Genomic DNA, 17,748 nt, shown 5'->3' on the forward strand with positions numbered 1-17,748 from the left:
ATCTGGGATATCACGAGGGTGAATAAATGATGAGAATTTTCATTTTGGGTGAACTATCCCTTTAAGTTTCCTTATTTGATTGATGTCCGTTTGTTCCACACTGTTATCAGTGTTCACCACGGCAACTTCTCACTTCCACTAGGCAACACAACTGAGTAACCGCTTGTTTGGAGGAAACCATCATTCAGTTGACTCTTTATGCACTCTATGGACAACGCACTCTATGCTTGCCAAAACAAATGCTTGAGCCCCACTTTATGCAGGTCCCCTTTATAAGACTCATGACAACAAATATAAAATGCAAAATGTATAAAAATGTAGTGTAAAGTGTTTTATAAACATTGTCAATAGAGTTAGAGCACACACTGTGCTTTCAATTCTGAAATAAAAAATAAAAAAATTATTTCATAACATGCAATTCACCAAAACACATCTCCCATTAAACAAGAGGTCAGATGTGTATGCTTGATCATCTGTGCAATATGTAAGGCTCTATGTCAGCTAAAAACAAACATGTAGTTTGCTCCCCTCTAAATGACTGTGTGGGGCTTGTTTCCTTGCACGTTTCCTTGACAAATTTCTCTGTAACTCATTTCACAATGAACCCTCCCCTGCTTTCTCTGTCCTGCACACTGCTTATTTGACCTTGTCTTGCACTTCCACATTAGATCGAACGGCATCAGTTTTTGGAGTATCTACTTACATTCTTCTTTTTGTAAATTATTTCCCTCTCTTTAAAACAGCCTGTATCCTGTTCCTGTTTTTCTTTTTGGCAGCTGAACTCCTAAGCTGCTCTTACTTATTTACTTGAAGTATCCCTGATATTTTTAGTAATGTTTACCTTTAAAAGCATATTTGCATAATTAACTTTATATACAGTATATATATATATATACACACACACACACACACACACACACACACACAGTCTCTGAGCGCACATCCTCCAGTTCACCTGTTACCTGGGCAACATGTTTGCAAGTGAGATCAGGTTAGTATACTCGTAACACTCAATATGGCAGCCGTAGGAATAGAAGTCCTGCTTTTCAGTTAAAAGGGACAAACAACTTTTTGATAGAAGCATCACCTGTTTTTTGTATTCTAGAGTACACACGTGCTTTAACTAGACCAGCCTGAAAAATACAGTTTAGCGTGATTTGAACTTAAGAAGCAAATTGATGATACCATTGTTGTCAAGCTTTATTTCTAATGTGACAGATGTTATTGAAATGTAATCTTACAAACAGACAGATAGGAGTGGTACTTGTATGCCAATTACCGACAAAGACAATAGCTGCAAGGGAGCTTTACCAAGAAGGCTGGCAAGTGGACTAACTTGCCTTGAAGGGATAGTTCGCCCAAAAATGAAAATTCTGCCATTATTTACTCACCCTCGTGCCATCCAGATGTGTAGGACTTTCTTTCTTCTTCTGAACACAAAGATTTTTAGAAGAATATTTCAGCTCTGTAGGTCCATACAATGCAAGTCAACACAGTTAAAAATTTTGAAGCACAAAAAGCATATAAAGGTAGCATAGAAGTAATCTATATGACTTCAGTGGTTAAATCCATGAGCACTATTCTCTCCTAAGAGGAGGAGTTCTTTTTGTTTTGTGCATATCACCACCTACTGGGCAGTAAAAAGGACTTAAACATTAATCTGTTTCTCACCCACACCTTTTATATCGCTTCTAAAGATATAGATTTAACAACTGGTGTCATATGGATTACTTTTATGCTGCCTTTATGTGCATTTTGGAGCTTCAAAGTTTTGGACTCTGTTGACTTGCATTGCATGGACCTACAGAGCTGAGGTATTCTTTTAAAAATCTTTGTTGTGTTTAGCAGAAGAAAGTCATACACATCTGGGATGGCATGAGGGTGTGTAAATGATGAGAATTTTCATTTTTGGGTGAACTATTTCTTTGAAGGGGCTTTGATGTTGGCTAGTCCCACACTAATTTACATTTAAAGCCTTTCTAAAGTCAAGTGCTGTTGACTGCCAGGATGGTGTGTGTCTTACCCTCTCCAGTTCCATGCTCTTGGTTGTCAGTTGGCGAGCTGTGACCTCTTTACTGGAGTCTAGCTTAACACACAGTTCTCTGATAGAAGCCAGATCTGCCAACACTGAGGCTTTCTCAGCTCGAGCTGCCTGGATCTCCTCTACCAAATGAGACATTGCCCGTGCCAGTGAGGACACCTGAGCTTTATATGGCTGCAGAGAATTCAAGTGCTGAGAGAATAAAAACAGGCCCATAGTCACTCCTGTATCTCTCTATCCTGCAGTGAGACTCTCTCTCAAAGGTGTCTGCGCTCGGTGTCTGATGAGAGCAGCTCCAGTCTGATTTGAGTTGTTCAGACCCTCTGCCTGCTGCAGCTTCAGCTCTCTGTCCTCCGAGTCAGAGTGAACGGATCGGAAATGCTCCAGCATCTCCCTGTTCTCCTGTTCCTATAAACAATGTCAGCGTGAAAATAAATGGCATAATATAATACAATCATATGAAAAGGGTATTACAGGTTAATGAGATAAGTAGAAATGAATTTTATGTTTTAGGATCGCTGGTGGTGTATTCCCTCTCATACCTTGGCAGCCATCAAGCTTTCCATCCGAACAACCTCTGAGATGTATGAGTGAACTCTGAGCTTCAGTTCATCCCTCTCGTTCAGAACTTCCTGCATCTCTGCATGCACTGCCTGGAGAAAAAGACTCAGAAATGTAACCACGAGCGCACATGATTTCCTCTGGTCACAGATACTCAAATAAATTGTTGTGGATTATCAGTTACTAGTTCACTTCAACCATCCACTATTTAAAAGTGTGTGTATAAAAATATAAAAATAAAAAGAGCAAAATGCTAAGAGTAAATGAGAGAGTCAGAAAGGGTGGGGAGAAAAGGGAAAAAAGAACACACAGAAGGGAGAGGTGTATTGATGTGAATGTGTGTACCTGGTTTTCTCTGGTCATGGTGGCTAGATCGTCCTGTAATGCCTGCAGCTCATTGGTCTTCACAGATAATCTGTGCTGAACATCTGAGAGAGACTGCTCCATCTGCTCCTGTAGCAGCCTGAACACACACAAACACAAACACACACACACACGAAATATCAAACTGCTTTGAAATGGGTACAACTGCTGGCGCATATTTAAGCACAACAGCCTGATGCAACAGTCTCTGAATATTTGAAAATTCAACAAGCACAAATGTCTACACACACACACACACACATTTACAGGGCAACACAACTACTGTTTACTTAGATAGCTGGAAATATTTACCTCACCTAAACCTAACCACAACACATACAGTGACACTTGAATGAAAAGTGTATTTGTGCTGTATCACTTAAAAAATAAATGCCACTAGGTTGGATATTTTCTGATGCAAAGAAATTCATAAATTTTTAAGTGTGGCTTAAAGGGTTAGTTCACCCATAAATTAAGATTATCTCATCATTTACTCACCCTCATGCCATCCCAGATGTATGATTTTCTTTCTTCTGCAGAACACAAACAAAGAATTTCAAAAGAATATTTCAGCTCTGTATGTCCAGACAATGCAAGTAAATGGGTGCCAAAATTTTGATGCACAAAATAGCACTTTAAGGCATCATAAAAGTAATCCATACGACTCGTGTTTTAATCCATATTTTCAGAAGTGATATGGTTGGTGTGGGTGAAAAACAGATCAATATTTCAGTCATTTTTTTGCTTGAAATTTTTCTCCCTGCCCAGCAGGGGGCGTATGCACGAAGAATGTGAATCACCAAAAAACACAAGAAAAATGTGAAAGTTAAGTTTCTCATCCACACCTATCATATCGCTTCTGAAGATATTGATATAACCACTGTAGTTTTATGGATTACTTCTGTGCCGACGTGAATTTGGAGCTTAAATATTTTGGCACCCATTCACTTGCATTGTATGGACCAAAAGAGCTGAGAAATTCTTCTAAAAATCTTCATTTGAGTTCAGCAGAAGAAAGAAAGTCATACACATCTGGGATGGCATAAGGGTGAGTAAATTATGAGAGAATTTTCCTTTTTTGGGTGAACTATTCCTTTAAGTCAGTTTTTACCATAAATTCTCCTCCATGCCCAGTATGGGGCGATATGCACGAAGAATGCAAATCACCAAAAACAAAAGGAGGAGGACTTAAATATTTCTCAGTTTCTCACCCACACCAATCATATTGTGTCTGAACAAATGGATTTAACCACTGGAGTCTTATGGATTACATTTATGCTTGTTTTGGAGCTTCAAAATTCTCAAACAATTAATAAATGTAACAACAATGGTTTGTCTAACTATAAACCATAAAAGTTATTTCAATAAGAATGATCAGAGAGTTGTACCATCTGAACAGTGTTGTCCAGGTCAAGAATTCTGATCTCCTCCTGTTCTCTGTCTGTCAGAGCTGTGGTCTACACAATATACAAGGAGAAAAAAAAAAAGAAAAAAAAAACCATTGGCACAACTTTACTTTACAGAACTCCTATTGACACATCCATACCTGTCGGCCTTCAAGTAGAATACAGATTAGAAGTAATTTGCAAAATATCAAACACAAACTGCAGAAAAGTGCTTGCACCTACAATGTACAGATAATAATGTACAGATTTTGCAGTTTCAGAAAGAAATTGGTACTTTAATTCACCAAAGTGGCATTCAACTGATCACAAAGTATAGTCAAGACATTACTGATGTAAAAAACAGCACCATCACTATTTGAAAAAAGTAATTTTTAATCAAATATAGACAGCAGCCATCACTCCAACACCTTATCCTTGAGTAATCATGCTAAATTGTTAATTTGGTACTAGAAAATCACTTGTCATTATATCAAACACAGTTCAAAGCTATTTGGCTCATTAAATGAAGCTTAACATTGTCTTTGTGTTTGTTTTTGAGTTGCCACAGTATGCAATAGACTGGCATGTCTTAAGGTCAATATTAGGTCAAAAATGGCAAAAAAGAAACAGCTTTCTCTAGAAACTCGTCAGTCAATCATTGTTTTGAGGAATGAAGGCTATTCAATGCTTGAAATTGCCAAAAAACTGAAGATTTCACACAAAGGTGTGCACTACAGTCTTCAAAGACAAAGGACATCTGGCTCTGACAAGGACAGAAAGAGATGTGGAAGGCCAGATGTACAACTAAACAAGAGGATAAGTACATCAGAGTCTCTAGTTTGAGAAATAGACACCTCGCATGTCCTCAGCTGACAGCTTCATTGAATTCTACCAGCTCAACACCAGTTTCATGTACAACAGTAAAGAGAAGACTCAGGGGTGTAGGCCTTATGGGAAGAATTGCAAAGAAAAAGCCACTTTTGAAACAAAAAACAAAAAGAAAAGGTTAGAGTGGGCAAAGAAACACAGACATTAGACAACAGATAATTGGAAAAGAGTGTTATGGATCTTAACCCCATTGAGTTTTTGTGGGATCAGCTAGACTGTAAGGTGTGTGAGAAGTGCCCGACAAGACAGCCACATCTATGGCAAGTGCTACAGGAAGCGTGGGGTGAAATGTCACCTGAGTGTCTGGACAAACTGACAGCTAGAATGCCAAGGATCTACAAAGCTGTCATTGCTGCACGTAGATGAGAACTCTTTGAAGTAGTTTACATTTGTTTCAAATTGTAATAGTAAGTTTTCATGTTATTAATGTTCTGACTATACACTGTGATCAGCTGAATGCCACTTTGGTGAATAAAAGTACCAATTTCTTTCCATAAGAGCAAAATCTGTACTTTATTCCAAACTTTTGGCCGCCAGTGTACTTGACAGCTAAATATAGTCTGCTTAAAAAAGATAAAATGGAAACACACACACCTTGAGTCTATCTCTGCGGTGATTCTCTGGAGTTCGGCTTCAGTCTGATCACTTATCCTGTGCTGGAGTTCAGGGGACTCAAGCTCTCTACTGAGCCTACACACACAAATATGTCAATAGAAAACAATTATTAAAAGATTTGTTTATTTCAAAGTATCTATCTCAAAGGCACCCATCCATTAGAGAAGAGTCTCACCTGCTGGTACTGAGTGCTGAGCTGGTCTCTCTCTCTGCAGTCAGTAGTTTAACTCTGGTCTGGATGTCCTCCATGTGTTTCTCGAAGGCCAGCAGCATTGACTGTAGCTCATCCCTCTCCTTTACTGCATGTGACAGTTCTGCATAACCACAATCTCTCTAGAAACAACAAAATTTGCTAGTCAATACAGAGAATTTGTATTGGCTCAATGATCTGGGCTCAGTGGTTAACCAATCACTGGGGATCATGGGCTTGAAGTGTTCATTTTAATTGCATGGGCAACAGCTCTTAAATTCTTTCATTGTGTTTAAAATAATAACAGAATTTTCATTTTTAGGTCAACTATTCCTTTAAATTTCAATCTGTTCATCAGACAAAGCTATCATATGGCTTCATAAAACCTGGAATATAGCACACAAGTCATGTGGATTACTTTGATACCTATTTTTTTATTTTATTTTTTACTTTTTTGGAGCTTGACAGTCACTATAAACTCAATTGTCATTGTATAATAAAAAAGATATATGTGAGAACTCATCCAAATTCTCCTTTTGTGTACTACGGGAAAACATATAGCACAGGTATGGAACAACATGAGGGTGAGTAATTGATTTTTGGGTACATTTTCGTAATTTTGACCAACTGTTTTGGAGATTTTTGTCTTTCCCCATTCAAGTAGATAGGAGCTGTTCCAAACAGTGGACTGACTTGCTAGAAAGACTTTGGTTGCGCTCACTCGCTGGTGCGGATCTCCTGACAGTTTAAACGGCCTGGATCACCTGCTTGGATTGTCATCATGATTTGTGAATCAGAGGAACTTTTGATCCTGATCCTGAGGTTTTGATTCTGGCTGATAGAATATGTGCTTCAGAGGAAGATATTAGATGAGCGCTCGATGGGAAGAAAACTCTGGATTTTCACGAGGTTCTTGAATTACATCTGTTTAAACAAGATTTCTGCACATTTACAAATGGTATATAATAGAACTTTTATTGATATTTGCCTTTTATCTTTAGAAAAGAAAGTTAAAAGTTACAGGGAAACGTTGAGGAGAGACTGATAGAATACGTGCTTTAGAGGTAAATAAATGAGCACTCCACAGGATGCTGTATCTGCTAAAGTTTTGTAAAGTTTGTTTATTACATCTTTATTACAACAGCCCTCAAATTCTTTCATTGTGTTTAAAATAATAGTCCAAAAATGAAAATTCTGTTAACTATTCCTTTAAATTTCAATCTATTCATCAGACAAAGCTATCATATGGCTTCATAAAACCTGGAATACAGCACACAAATCATGGATTACTTTGATACCCATTTTTTTTCCTTTTCTTTATTTTTTTTTTTTGGAGCTTGAAAGTCACTATAAACTCAATTGTCATTGTATAATAAAAAAGATATATGTGAGAACTCATCCAAATTCTCCTTTTGTGTACTATGGGAAAAAATAAAGCACAGGTATGGAACATCGTGAGGGTGAGTACTTGATTTTTGGGGAAAGTTTGTTTTTTTAACAGACATAACTGTCAGTTCTCACCTTTCCATGCCAGCTGCCTCTTCCTCTAGGGCTCCTCCCTCTGCCTGGGCTAGGGGTGGGACTTTTGTCTGCTCTGCCCCTTACCCTACGGTACCACTCCACCTCCTGTCTGTAGTAATCCCTTTCTTCCTCTAAACTTTTAACAAAGGCATCCAGACGTGATTGAGATTGATCTTTCCCATCTGAAACAAGCACAGTACTACATTAATAAAGCTTGAATGACAGACCAGGCTTAACGCATTTAGTAATTTGCTTGCTATAACTGTTATACATTTCATTATTGATTTTAATTAAAGGTGGACCCAGCAATATTTTGTTTATGTTGTGTTGGCCGACATGGCAGTTGCCTTTGACTTACAATGACACTTATTGCTGTGGATGCAGCATCAAGCAAAAGCAATAGTGCTCGATTACCTGCACCATTGTAGAAATGCGCTATTCATTCAGCCATGGTTGATTTATTCTGAAAGTGTGAAAGTATTACTTTATACTTTATGATTTACAAAAAATATGCAATGGCTTATTACTTTCTCTCCTTTTGCAGGCTCATAAAACATAAAGAGTGCAGTGTTACATCTCACCAGCCTGTATTATTCTTTCTACTTTGTCCTGAAGCCTCTTCTTCTCCTCCAGAAAGTTCATGATCCCTCAGACGGTCTTTCTCATGATCTCCCTCTGCCATATCCTGTAACACAGGAAGTGTAAGCTTTACACTATTAAGTGACAACTGACAATCTTAACAGCCAATTAAGTTGCATAAAGCTCTAGCTTGGAGCCTAATGTACCATAACAAAGCATTACCACTATCAAAACACTGTCAAGGCCAGTAATAAGTAATGTAAGGGGTAAGACGTTCGAAAGGCTAAGTCATGAACTCCATTCCAACATGATCAACAACGAATTTCCTTAAACACAGAAATCTTGTAATAGGCCTTTCAACGTATTTAAACAAAGTGTTCAGATGCATATTAGCCTCAAATCCAGGAGCTAAATGAAGCCATCCATGTCATGTTAGGCAAGAGAGGATTAAATGTGCTGTTCTGAACCAGATGGTTAATTTAACACCTCAATTCACAAGCTGCTGTATGGACAGCAGTGCACACAATGACCCATGAACATACCCACCTTAATTTAGAAATGACTAGTGGTCGACCGAAATGGGTTTCTTGATGGCCGATGGGCTGATACAATGCCGATATATAAGACAATTTAATATAGTAAAGATACACAAAATTGCTAAAATAAATAAAATAAAAAATAATACTCTTGTTTTGTCAATTTCACACTACACTTTAACTTTGTAAAAAAGAATCTAAAAAAAGAATATTGTATTTTAAATGGTAGATAGCAGTTTCTTCTGATTTCTTTTTAGTCATCAAATTTTAGTAATTTATTTGCACATGAAGAAATTGCTAATATATTAGGAAGAACTAAATAACAGTACATACAGTAGTCCAGCAACCATAGATGGCATGTCCACATTAGCAATCGCATTTTCTCAAAAAATACAGAATCAAACCAATTGTACATACAGCGCATAGTGAATAAGACATTTACATATAGCACACGTGAAGCACTTTTACCTTGAAGTTGCACCAGAGATTATTTAGCAGAGACGGGCCACTTCTATTAAAATGAATGGGAGAAATTAGAACGCTCAACTGCAGCCAACGGATGTAGAAAGGAAGTCCTGCAATCAACTTGAGAACGCGTATGCACGTTAGCTATAAAAGCTGGGAAAATTGCGTTTGTTTTTTTGCGTAACCTGAGGTAAAGAAGCAACATTTATGATACCAGTGTTGTCAGATTTTACTGCTGATTTGAAATATGTTCTTTGATCGTAATCTTGACCAACCGTTTTGGAGATTTCGGTCTTTCCCCATTCAAGCAGATAGGAGTTGCACTGTCATGACTGGACAAAGCCTCCCGAGAGCGTTCCAAACATGGCCAACAGTGGACTGACTTGCTAGAAAGACTTTGGTTGCACTCACTCACGCGAATCCAGCGCGAGCCTCAATCTCCTGACAGTTTAAACGGCCTGGATCGCCTGCTTGGATTGTCATCATGATTTGTGAATCAGAGGAACTTTTGATCCTGATCCTGAAGTTTTGATTCTGGCTGATAGAATATGTGCTTTAGAGGAAGATATTAGATGAGCGCTGGACGGGAAGAAAACTCTGGATTTTCATGAGGTTCGTGAATTACATCTGTTTAAACAAGATTTCTGCATATTTGCAAATGGTATATAATAGAACTTTTATTGATATTTGCCTTTTATCATTAGAAAAGAAAGTTAAAAGGGAAATTAAACAGGGAAACGTTGAGGAAAGGCTGATAGAATACGTGCTTTAGAGGTAAATAAATGAGCACTCCACAGGATGCTGGATCTGCTCAAGTTTTGTAAAGTTTGTTTATTACATCTGTTTAAACGAGATAAGCACATATTAGCAGACGGTATATATGATATTAGTTTTATTGATATTTGCCTTTTTATCATTAGTCAAGACATTTAAAAGTTACAGGGAACTGTTGAGGAGAGAGAGGGAGAATGAAACAGGCGAGCACTTTAACATTATGAGCTCAAACGTGTCTGTCTGATATGCGGACCGTTTAAATGAGACTGTGTTGCACACCGGTCTATTATTGTAGTAACACGATGGCACGCAACAACAAAACGAACCGTGACTGGTCATTAACATGTCTCAGTCACTTCACATGCAAGCAGGCGATTCTCTGCGCCCTCAAGAAACAAAGTCTGAATATCGGCCTCGGCGATATATCGGTCGACCACTAGAAATGACCTCCTCCAGGTTCTCTATCTCCCGCTTTTGACGCTGAATCTATTTTTGTAATGCTATGTAAACCAAATATTGAAAAACTATTGCAAACCCTAATTTAAAATCATTTCTCAATTCAGTTTGGTGACTATAGTGGTGCAGAATTTGCACATTTCATCAAGTATAGGACCCCTCTTCGATCACCTTGGCTTCTTGAAGCTTCATGTCAGCAGTCTCAAGAACTATCCCTTTGTCTTTCTGCAGCTGCTGGGCAAGTTGGTCTGTCTGAGTGAGTTCCTGACATAGCTCTTGATTTCGAGCGCTCAGGTCAGCCACCTCACTGGACACAGTCTTCTTTCTCTGCTGCAGTCCTTCAATTCTCTGTTCCAGGGACCTGTTTTTCTCCTGCAGATACTCTATCTGAGAGAGGGAATTCACTGACTATTACCAGAGGTTTACAGTTAGTGTCCACCTGTAGATAAAATCCTGCAAACATATGTGAACTAACAGAAAGCTGATAGACATCAGTCTGAACTCTTAATACTGTGGCAATGTGCTTGGTCCAGTGGTTCTCAATTTATATCAAACAGTTTGCCATTCAAGATGGAACAGACCTAATTATGGACCAGCAGAATATCCAGAATACCTGTAGGTGCAGATGAGCAATAAGCTTTTCATTGTTGATGTTCAGTGCCATCATGGAGTCGACCCACATCCAGAGCTCAATTCAGACGCTCAATCTCTTTGTTTCGCTCTTCCACCTGTCCACAAAGCAGAAGGCAAATTTGTAAGAGTGCATCTGAAACATTAATGCCCGTAAATGTGCGCTCTTGCAGGAGAATCATTCTCTAAGTACTGCTCTCATTTTGTTGGCAACTGTGATCACTGGCTGTGTCTCATTTCGAAGGCAGCATGTTCCGGAGGTCGCATTTGTCGGCCACATACAGTTGAAGTCAGAAGTTTACATACACCTTAGCCAAATACATTTAAACTCAGTTTTTCACAATTCCTGACATTTAATCATAGAAAACATTCCCTGTCTTAGATAATCGCATGGATGATTGTTGGTGCCAGATGGGCTGGTTTGAGTATTTCTGTAACTGCTGATCTCCTGGGATTTTCACACACAACAGTCTCTAGAATTTACTCCGAATGGTGCCAAAAACAAAAATCCAGTGAGAAAGGTCAACAGAGAATGGTCAGACTGGTTCGAACTGACAAAGCCTATGGTAACTCAGATAACCGCTATGTACAATTGTGGTGAGAAGAATAGCATCTCAGAATGCTATTCTGAGATGCAGGTTGGTGCTGGGGGACCTACACAATATTAGGCAGGTGGTTTTAATGTTGTGGCTGATCGGTGTATAATCATAATAATATATAATGTGAAATAAAGTATTATAAACTAAATGTAAATGTACAGCTGAATATTTTCTTTTCTTCTCTCTACCTGATTATTATTAACTTCTAAAAGTTTACCTCAAGGATTCCCTTCTCACTCAGAGCGCACGTGCAGGTTAAATTTCCGTTTTGTCTTACGAAGGGCGTCTCATTTAAACAAAGCTTGTTTAAACGAGGATCCTCAGAATACCGCTACCTTCAAAGGACAGCTAAAGTCTTATTTTCCACAACAATCAAATAGAGGAGCTTGTGTAAAACAATTTACTCACTGAAATATTCAAATAGGATCTCAGAATAAGGACTGTCTTTAGATAAGAGAATGAAAAGAGAAGTTTAAGTGTGTGCGCTCTCGCCTGAGTTTTGAGATGTTGGATTCCTGCTTGTGCTCTCTCCAGGTCAAGCTTCAGTTGTGCCACTTCCTTTTGGAGCTCCTGGATTCTAACAAAGAGTCACAGTTTTTCGTAAGTTTCATAATTATCCAAGATTTTTCATTTTAACGAGCAACTATTTTAAGCCTTAAATTATTATTTTTTTAATGTAAAACTACAACAGTGGTTTTGCTTTAGGGCCAAGATTTTACATTGGACATCAAGTGGCGACCCAACACTGTACCAAAACAGTTTTTCATACAAAGTTGAATTTCGATGGTTTTATGATGTAAACAGCCAATTATATTCTACAGAATAATCTATGCGACTCCAGTCAATCAATGAATGTTTTCTGAAGCAAATCGATACGTTTGTGTAAAAAATAAATAGATAATTATAACGTTATTAACTTTTAAAATGCGCTTTCTGCCAGCAGTTGATGCATCACGTAGCTGTCGCGTGACATAAGCATGTCCGTGAGTTTGTGCGAGAATTCGGAAGCAGCGCTTATTTACAACAGAAGAACGACCATCACACGAGAGTTCGGCCATTTCAAACAGCATCAGAGCCCTGGAGGAAAGCACTAATATAAAGTCACAAACTTTTTAATTATTGACTTGTTTCTTAAATAAACCTATCAATTCACTTCAGAAGACATTCACTGAACAACTGGAGTCGCATGGATTACTTTTATGCTGCATAAATATGACTTTTAGACCGTCAAAGTGCTGGCACCCATTTACTTGCATTATAAGGACCTGACAGAGCTCTTCTTCTAAAAATCTTTATGTGTTCTGCTGAAGAAAGACAGACATACACACCTGGGATGGCATCAGGGTAAGTGAATAATGAGATAGTTTTCATTTTTGGGTGACCTATCCCTTTATTGCAGTCTGTGTTGCGTTTTCTATTACCTTCTGTAGGTATAGTTACATTTAAGGTATGTCAAGCAAAATACAGTTTGATTAGGTGCACAGCATTAGAAAATACTTGGGAAATGTTTTCTCCTCCCTTTAAGAAGTTGATAAGACTACTCATTTTGCTATACTTATGATGTATGTTTATATGGTGAGTTGCATTATATTATTTGCATTTAGCGTTGTTTATCCCTGCTGTTCATGACCCTATCAGAACAAACCTGAGACCCATTTTTGGTTAAGAACCCACCAGTTGAGAACCACTGATGCTCCCCCACACCTGTCATCAGCCACCTGATGAAGGTCTCTGTGATGTAGGGATAATCTGGCAGTGCCACAGATGGAGGGGGTGGGGCCAGAGAAGAGTGGGAGGAGTTCATCTATCTGCATCTGCTGGTGTCTGAATGGGATTGATCGCTTCTTCCCACCAAATCAAATTAGTTATTGACTGTAAAATGTCTTAAGTGCAACATAAACAGTCTGTGCTGAGTTCAACGTCATAGCTGCAATGTTAAATAGAATCTGTCAACCAACCTGGTGTATGAACAACAGCTTGCATGTTCTTCTCCTGGAGCTGTAGGATACGCTCAGTCTTAGCTTTGCTGTCTTTCTCAAGGGAGCGAAATTTGTGCATATACTGACTGAGGAATTTCAGATCTGAGGTTTCATGGTCTAGTTTCCTGATGTACACCTTCAGCTCTGTTAATAGAATCATGGCAGTTTTTGTAACCATTCCCTTTATAAAGGTAAAATCTGTTTGCAGGCCTTATGATTTCAGGCATTATACCTCTGCTGATCTGATACTTCTCTCTCAGTTTTAGTAGCCCAAGGTGTAGCTTGTTGTTCTATGTGACTAGTCAGGCATTTTCAGCTTTATATGACTCCAGCACCCAAATTCTGACACTCATTTTCCGTCTTTCCAGTAGCAAGCTTAGCATTCCTGACACTTTTAGTGGTGTGGACTAGGTCACTGAGATATAAAAGAAAACTGTTTGATCGTGCAAAAATTGCAAACCTTATCAACCGCTAAGTTGCTTCAAGGGTTGCCACACCTTTTCAACAATGAGTTTAAATTAATTTACCAGTCAGGTGTAGTTACTGGATAACAATTTTTTAAAATAATTTCATAGAGGTTGCACTCACAACAAGCTATTTCTAGCTGAAAATATATTTTTAAGCTGAGCATAACTAGAACAACTTATATTAAATATAGAAATGTCCATAAATGTAAATATTTTTCCAGGCCTGAAAATCATGGTGTTAATCACACAATGTAAACCCTAATGTTGTCATTACTGGAAAAATCAAGTTCTCTTAATTTCACATTACTTGAAATGTCAAGTTTTGGGCTCATATATCGAATATCTAAACTCAAGGATTCAAGTTCCTTGAACTAATTTTTCTTTAAGAAACACAGACTTAAGATTTACAGTGTTTATAACTCAAACTGTTGAGAAATGTGAAGCTTATAATTTTATAAAAGCACTTGCATTAATTCTTCTGTTAAAACATGTATTATTTAAGCTGTAAATTTGTTTAAATCATTGTTTTTATGGCCGTTTTAGGGTTTGATTACATCTTCATGGCAATAAAGTTGTAAAATTGTCTGTATCTTTACACAGAAAAGGTTAGTAATGTGATTTTATCACACTTAAATCATGTTTGGCCACATATTATTTATGTGGCTGTACTTTAGAAAAAGTGCAGATTTTAACGTTAGAAAACTGATCCGCATTCACCCATTGTAAGTGCCTCATTGTAAACCAGATTCTTGCTTTTTTTTAAGAAAAGGAGGAATGCATCAAAATTCATTTTTGTGGTAATCAACATTACGCCACAAATGCTGTCGATTGTGCTTAACTTGTACTGAACCTGGAATATACCTTTAAAAAATTCACAGAGATAGGCATTTATGCATTTCTGTGGAGAAATACCTTTATTTCATGAACTTCACTATTTAAGCAGTATTTTTGTATGACCTAAATTAGAGTCCATACAATTAAAATTATTAAGTTGAAACAAAAACATTTAAATAGCAAATTTGAGTTAAAAAGGAACATTTCCAGGTTCAATACAAGTTAAGCTCAATCAAGCTCAGTCTACTTGCATCTAGTTACCTTATCTTAAATAGTTAAGTTATAGCCAAGTTAAGTGAACTTAACAGCACAAGTTTTGGAGATGCCAATACTCAATTCAATTTATGGCTCGAGTATACTCAATCAATTGAGTAGAGTCAACATATAAGGGTTTTCAGTGTAGTTTCCAGTATTTTAATCACAGTGGAAATCATGTGCATCCGTCAGGTCAAGTCTCATTTAATACATTTACACAATTTATATTATGTTTCACTTCCATGAACACTAGTTTCTACAACTAGCTAAAGAGAACATGTTCAACATTTGACGACCTAGGCAGTACATATTGTTAGATACTATACAGATTGTACAGTAAAGTATGAATAATACTGCATAATAAATATATCTCATTTATACTGTGGTATATTTTCACCTGAAGAGTTTTTCGACCAGTGGCAGGCATTCAATAGCCCAGCTGATCCAGACACTTCATGAACTTCCGCTCTGCGCTGGTAGTCATGGCCGTTCAACACAAGTAAACACTCCACTATATATGCAAATAAATAAATATAATAAACACATGTCAACAATCGACTCTCGTCACAGATTTTGCAAAGGCTGTACAAATCTGAAAACGTTTATGGCATTTGATGTCTTATACCACTACCATTAAACAGACTTTTACAGAAATTGAGAGGTTGTATCCCAAAACCTAGTGAGCTGCCAACCTAGACAGCATTTTTGGGCATTATAGACTGCAGTCTATGCAGGCAGCTTACTACAATTGTATACACAGCCACAGAGTTTAAGCGATCCATCTAATATCAAATGAAGCATACAAAAATACGTTGTGTTAAATCTGCACAAATGATATTTACCTAGACGCTTGTGTCTGTTTACCTTCCATCTCATGCAAACTGTCAGTCTGTCTTCAGAGGCCAGTTTGCTGTAATAGCCTCAGTCTTCATTCTGCAACTCGTCAAGGTGGATTACGGTAAACGATGCACAGTTAACTCTCCAAAGTCTGTCTGCTTGTTATGATTTGTGTATTTCTTCTCAATGATATCATGACGTGAAACTGACTTGCTGGTTTGCTAATCATCAGCGTCTAATGCAGATTTCCTCCTCCTCACGATGAACAGTCCTCCGGTGTCACAGTTTGAAAATGGCGCCGAAGCGAAAGAAAAAAGGCCGGTCCTAATGAAAGTCGAGGCGGTGAAACAGCGCCACCTACTGGACATAGGCTGAGACACCGCAGAGTGGAGGATGGGAGCGAAGAGTGAAATCACAAATATTTGTTTCAAGGCATTTATTTATTTATTCATTTATTTTATTATTTTTATTTTTTTCTTTAATAAATAATGGTTTTAAAATTATTACATTGTTTTAAAAGAGATCAGAATCAGAATGAGCTTTATTGCCAAGTATGCTTACACATACAAGGAATTTGTTTTGGTGACAGGAGCTTCCAGTACACAACAATACAAAAACAGCAACAAGACTTTTAAAAAATAATTAAAATTGAATAACAAATAGATAAATATTGAAAAGAAAAAGTATATATAGAATACACAATAGACTATATATATATATATATATATATATATATATATATATATATATATATATATATATATACACACACACACACACACACACACACATATATATATATATATATATATATATATATATATATATATATATACACACACACACACACACACACACACACACACACACACACATATATATATATATATATATATATATATATATATATACACACACACATACATACACACATACATATATACACATTCATATACACACACATACATACACACACACATACATATACCGGTCAAAAGTTTTGAAACACTTGACTGAAATGTTTCACATGATCTTAAAAATCTTTTGATCTGAAGGTGTATGCTTAAATGTTTGAAATTAGTTTTGTAGACAAAAATATAATTGTGCCAACATATTCATTTATTTCATTATAAAACTATCATTTAATTTAAAATAAAAAAAAGTTTTTGAAATTGGTGACTTGGACCAAATAATAAAGAAAAGCCGTCAATAAGTGCCCAACATAGATGGGAACTCCTTCATTACTGTTTAAAAAGCATTCCAGAGTGATACCTCAAGAAGTTGGTTGAGAAAATGTCAAGCATCATGGAACTTCACACTGCTCCAGTGATCTATTGAAGATCAGTGTGAAGATGGGGGCCAGCTGGTTAGCACAGGATCTAAGACATGCAGGTGAAATGCCATCTGGGCCCTGTGCTTTCCTTATCCTTGGTTTCGAAAGTTGCTGCTCACATCATCTTCACAGATCTTAAGTGCAGGTTGAGTAGCAGGAGGGGGGAGGAGGGGGGTTGCAGGAGGTGTTGGTGTTTGTGTGAAGTGAAGGTCAGAGTGGGTGTGGGGTGTGAGATTGGGTCTTTCAAATCTACAGTAGAACACATTCAGGTCATCAGCCAGTTGTTGGTCCACCACAGGATTGGGGGTAGGAGTCCTGTAATTCGTAAGTTGTTTCATGCCACTCCACACTGGTGCAGGGTCGTTAGCTGAAAACTTGTTTTTCAGCTTCTCAGAGTATCTGCTTTTAGCCACTCTGATTCCCTTATTCAGTGTGTTGCT

General features: G+C 37.5%; 1 protein-coding gene across 1 annotated transcript; it reads right to left on the minus strand.

Moving 5' to 3' along the window:
- Positions 1–1,835: 1,835 nt before the first annotated feature.
- cep135 (centrosomal protein 135) lies at positions 1,836–16,245 on the minus strand. Its single transcript, XM_051654381.1, is given in 17 exon segments — positions 1,836–2,233; positions 2,236–2,346; positions 2,348–2,449; positions 2,584–2,694; positions 2,948–3,065; positions 4,354–4,395; positions 5,833–5,928; positions 6,029–6,186; positions 7,565–7,746; positions 7,979–8,002; positions 8,168–8,249; positions 10,546–10,761; positions 10,988–11,045; positions 11,047–11,102; positions 12,096–12,173; positions 15,536–15,649; positions 15,981–16,245. Coding segments are annotated over 16 exon segments (1,740 nt in total). The 5' UTR covers positions 15,566–15,649; positions 15,981–16,245; the 3' UTR covers positions 1,836–1,957.
- Between the last annotated feature and the right edge of the window lie 1,503 nt (positions 16,246–17,748).

Source organism: Myxocyprinus asiaticus, chromosome 25 (genome assembly GCF_019703515.2).
Source record: "Myxocyprinus asiaticus isolate MX2 ecotype Aquarium Trade chromosome 25, UBuf_Myxa_2, whole genome shotgun sequence".
NCBI classification, from domain to species: domain Eukaryota; kingdom Metazoa; phylum Chordata; class Actinopteri; order Cypriniformes; family Catostomidae; genus Myxocyprinus; species Myxocyprinus asiaticus.